Below are 2,100 nucleotides of genomic sequence, written 5' to 3'. Positions count from 1 at the left end.
CCTCCTCACCTTTCCAGCCGGAGGTGGCGGCCAGGGCGCTGGAAGTAATGCGCGGGCGGGCAAGCGGCTGGAATTTAAATTGGGGAAGGGGCGCCAAGGTTTATCCGAGTAGTAAGCAAAAAGGGTTGAGGTATCGGCCCCGCGGGGCCCGGGTTGGGGGTCCGGCCAGCGGCGGCCGGGTCCCGAGGTCCTCTCGCTGGGGCTCGTTCCGACCTCATTTTCATCGCTTGTCCCCCCCCCCCCCCCCTACCTCTCCGCTTGTCCCTGAGCAACCCTTGGCCGAAAACCCTTTGGTGGGCCCAAAGCAGCCGAAGAGGAAATGAGATCTCGCGGAGCGGTAAGCCTTGGGGTCGTGCCCCCCGCCGCTGCCACGCTGCCTTTGCCTATCCGTCTGCGCCCTTGCAAAAGGACGCCGCCGGGGCGTCACACACTTGAACTGGATAATGCTGGCCGTTGCTGATTTTCAAGTTCGAAGAGCCCAGCCTGTGCGAGGCTCAGCTGCAACGGCAGCCAAACTGTGTGAATGTCACACACTTGTAGGTGTGTGAACGACATTCGTACACTAAAGCACAATCAAGTGTGTGAATTTTGAAGCAAAATTCACACCTTCACTCCCTTACGTGCACGAATGGTCATTCACACACCTTCAAGTGTGCGACATACACACACTTGCGTTCCTAGTGTGTTTCCGAAAGGAGCGGTGATATAGATGGAAATAATGACAGAACGAAAATTGGAATGCAAAATACTGAACTTTTATTGGGCGCTATATGTATTCTGGGTGGGCTTTTGACAAATTTCAAGCAGCACGATTGCATTTTTTAAAAATACAAAAAAGGACGAGGAAATGCACCATTTCAGTGGTTGAGCAGGGGGTCCTACTTGCCCTTGCCCTTCTTGCTGGTGGAGGGCTTGCCGCCGGTGCTGGGCTGCCCGATGCGCTGCGTGGGCGAGGAGGCGCGCGCGTTGTCGCCCTTGGCCAGGAAGCCGGTGGTGCGGTGGCCGGTGTTCGTGTCGGTGCTGTGGTGGATCTGCTGGCCCGCAGAGTCCGTGATGGTGCGGCGCGCCGTCGGGCTGCCCGGCGCCTTGGTCCACTCCACCTTGGGCGTCTTGCCGGCGGGGGCGGCCAACGTCAGCGCGGCCTGCGCACATTTAAAGTGTTTTCAACTAAAAGTGGACGAATGTTGCTCACGTGCAGGTGTGTGAAGAGATTCACACTCTTAAAGGTGAGCGAAAAGAGATTTGTACACTTGAAAAGGTAGGCATTCATTCGTCCCAAGCTAGTATCTGAATATCTGAAAAGGTGTGTGGCATGACTTTTTTAACGCTGTTTCTTTCGTGACATGGCTGTCGCACGGTAATTTTTTAAATGCGAGTCTCAGCATTTTGATGTCAACAACACTTCTAATTTGTAGAAGTATCCTCCAGCACTACTATCACGATATATTTCAAACTTAGGGTGGGCCTCCTCAGGATATCACGTTTGGCAAAGCACGCAATTAATTGTGTCTACTTCTGGCAAGTACACACGTATATGTGTGTGCTTTGCTTTGCAGTAGTGCACTCTTCTTTGTGTGTAATAAGTACACTGTTACTGTTTCCTTTGCAGTGCTATGCTACATAACATGTACTCACCACCATCGCAACCAGCACGCAAAGGACGATCACGGAGCGGTTCATTGTTCTACAGAGAGGGACACCTTCTGTTGACTTCTGAACCGCTGGCTTCACCCTTTATACCACAGTATCTCGGTAGTGAACCGGGAGAACGTGACCGCGTCTGTCACGACGTTATCAGTTAATTATGTCCACCGATTTTTTTACGACTTGTTTTGTCTTTGGCCAAACGTTACGTTGCACGTGTGTCCGTGTCCTGATTTGAGTCGAGAGTTTTCACGTTTTTACACTGTGAATATGATGCGTGACATTTTTGTTGTTTTTTGGTATGTGATATGAAGTGTGTGACGTTAATCTCCTGTGCCAAAACAGCGCAGAGCTCCACGGAACTCGGTGATGCAGGAATAAGTCTGCGGTACCAACCAAGATAAATCCAAGAATTATCTATTGTTAATACAGGGTGGGTGATGCGCACCGTGTTTT

The 2,100-nt window shown here is 51.6% G+C and overlaps 2 protein-coding genes across 3 annotated transcripts in view; one reads left to right on the top strand and one right to left on the bottom strand.

Annotated features, from left to right (window-relative positions):
- Positions 1-2,100, top strand: part of LOC113212223 (neuroligin-1-like) — a 199,843-nt gene that overhangs the window by 54,515 nt on the left and 143,228 nt on the right. The gene's annotated exons all lie outside the window — the stretch shown is intronic.
- LOC113212226 (uncharacterized) lies at positions 734-1,752 on the bottom strand. Its single transcript, XM_026430838.2, has 2 exons — positions 1,636-1,752; positions 734-1,142 (listed from the first exon to the last, which is right to left on the bottom strand). Exons 1-2 carry the CDS (start codon positions 1,678-1,680, stop codon positions 879-881), a joined length of 309 nt encoding a protein of 102 aa, XP_026286623.1. The 5' UTR covers positions 1,681-1,752; the 3' UTR covers positions 734-878.

The sequence above is a fragment of the Frankliniella occidentalis genome, unplaced genomic scaffold, assembly GCF_000697945.3.
Source record: "Frankliniella occidentalis isolate FOCC.00 unplaced genomic scaffold, Focc_3.1 Scaffold5, whole genome shotgun sequence".
Lineage (NCBI taxonomy): Eukaryota > Metazoa > Arthropoda > Insecta > Thysanoptera > Thripidae > Frankliniella > Frankliniella occidentalis.
Note: the sequence above shows the minus strand (reverse complement) of the source record. Positions and strands in the feature narration are given on the sequence as shown.

Excerpts from the sequence above, each read along its gene's own strand:
- LOC113212226 (XM_026430838.2), bottom strand. The coding sequence starts at position 1,680 with ATGAACCGCTCCGTGATCGTCCTTTGCGTGCTGGTTGCGATGGTG. Across the intron at positions 1,143-1,635 it reads GCGTGCTGGTTGCGATGGTG|GCCGCGCTGACGTTGGCCGC; the intron begins GTGAGTACATGT and ends AAATGTGCGCAG.